At 57.0% G+C, this 1,917-nt stretch overlaps 1 protein-coding gene across 1 annotated transcript; it reads right to left on the reverse strand.

Annotated features, from left to right (window-relative positions):
* Positions 1–9: 9 nt before the first annotated feature.
* LOC112618050 (sulfotransferase 1A1-like) lies at positions 10–1,712 on the reverse strand (the record flags this gene model as incomplete). Its single annotated transcript, XM_025374664.1, has 5 exons — positions 1,565–1,712; positions 1,335–1,460; positions 1,149–1,245; positions 196–326; positions 10–104 (listed from the first exon to the last, which is right to left on the reverse strand). Coding segments are annotated over exons 1-5 (597 nt in total), but the record flags the coding sequence as incomplete, so codon positions are not given.
* Positions 1,713–1,917: the final 205 nt, after the last annotated feature.

The raw sequence follows: 1,917 nt of genomic DNA on the forward strand, positions 1-1,917 counted from the left end.
TGGTCTCACCTCCTTCATGTCTTCATAGAAGAGGTAGAGAATAAGGTGGGTGTGGCTCAGCTCCCACCACTCCTGCATGTGCTGGTACCAGGACCCATAGGACACTGGAGAAGCGGGCAGGGGGCAGCGACACAGGGTTACTGTGCGTTGTAGCCAGCACCTCTCAGCTCCACACCCTCCTTCCTCCCGTCAAACCCACCTTCTCCGGCCATGAACTTCTCCAGGAAGCTGTCCCAGGTCCCAGGCTCAGGGTGCACCTTGGCCATGAGATAGAAGTGGTAGTAGGAGACCGCCACGTCCTTTGGGTTTCAGGCAACATAGAACACCTGCAGGGGCAGAGGACCCAACCTCAGTGCCATCACCACACAGCTCGCCCCAGGCCAGCTCATCTCTTGGTTTAGCAAAGGAGGAACCTGAGGCTTAGCGGCTGACCTGCTTGAGATCTTACGGCACAGGTAGGGCCAAGCTGGGATTTGAACCCTGCTCAGATGTCAAAGTCTGGCCTGGTCCCTGGATCCATATTCTACACTAATGTAATCTGCATAAATGCCTTCACACCCCAATTTGGAGCAAGACATGCCCGGTCCCCTCCAGCTCCCTCCTCAGTGGGCCCGTGAGCACCCACACGCTGCCTTTCTGAGGCAGACACTGAAGAGTCTTGTGTTTCTGGTCATCAGACCCTTGCCAGAGCAAGAAGCAGATGGTGTCCCCGCTGAAGATGAGACCAGGTTGAAAGAAGTGGAGCGACCTTCCCAGAAGAACAGGACCGAAGCTGGGTTGCGCCGGAGCCTCCTTCCCTGGATTCCCATGCCCCGCATCTGGACGTTTTTTGTTCTTTTTGGTTTTTTTCTTTCTTTGAGTCGGGGTCTCTTTCTGTCACACAGGCTGGAATGCAGTGGTGTGATCATGGCTCCACTGCAGCCTCAAACTTCTGGGCTGGGTGATCCTCCCAGATCAGTCTCCCAAGAAGCTGATACCACAGGCACATGCTACCACACCTGGCTTTTTTTTTTTTTTTTTTTTCTGGAAAGAGACTGCATCCCTATGTTGCCCATGCTGGTTTCCAACTCCTGGCCTCAAGTCAGCCTCCTGCCTTGGACTCCCAAAGTGCTGAGCTGATAGGCGTAAACCACTGTGCCCGGCCTCACCTTGACCTCTGATCCAACAGAGTCTGGGGCAGCAGAGCCAGGGGCAGGTGTGTCTTCAGGAGCCGTGGGGCCGGTGTGTCTTTCAGAGTCTCCATCCCTGAGCAGTGGGTCAGGGAAGGTCTGGTGAGCTGAAGCCCCAGCCCTGTCTTCCTCCCCTCCCCTTGCACCCAGGACACGGTCACACACCTGAGGGAATCCCTGGGGCTTTGAATTCAAGGAAGGGCACCCGCATGAAGATGGGAGCTCGGTGACACTTCTCCAGGTCACCGCCTTGGTAGATCATGTCCAGAATCTGGCTCACCATGGTAGTCCCTGGAGAGGGAGGGAGATGGGAGGTGAGCAGGCTGAGGGCACAACCTCGCTGGCCAAGGTGGAGACTGGCACCTGGGAGAGCGTGGGTGGCCCTCCTCACCTACCGGACTTGGGGTAGGTGCTGATGAGCAGGTCATCGGGCCGGGCCCGGAAGCTCTGCAGGGGTCCCAGTGCCTCTGCAAAGTACTTGATGAGCGGAACCCCCTTCACGTACTCCAGTGGCGGGCAAGAGGTGTCCTGGATCGGCTCCATGTTGCTGCGTCAGGGGCCAGAGCCAGGCCTGTTCCCTTAACACCATCACAACAGCAAGAAAGCAGCATTCTTGCTTTTAGGGATGTCACTGAGGCCTAGGGAGGCTGAGTGACTTGCCCACGCTCACAAAGCCAGTTAGTGGCAGGGCTGGGGCTGAAACCAGGTCAGCCTCTAATTCGGTGGTTCCCCAGCCTGGCCACACCTT

This window comes from Theropithecus gelada, unplaced genomic scaffold (assembly GCF_003255815.1).
Source record: "Theropithecus gelada isolate Dixy unplaced genomic scaffold, Tgel_1.0 HiC_scaffold_8660, whole genome shotgun sequence".
In the NCBI taxonomy this organism is placed as follows: Eukaryota; Metazoa; Chordata; class Mammalia; order Primates; family Cercopithecidae; genus Theropithecus; species Theropithecus gelada.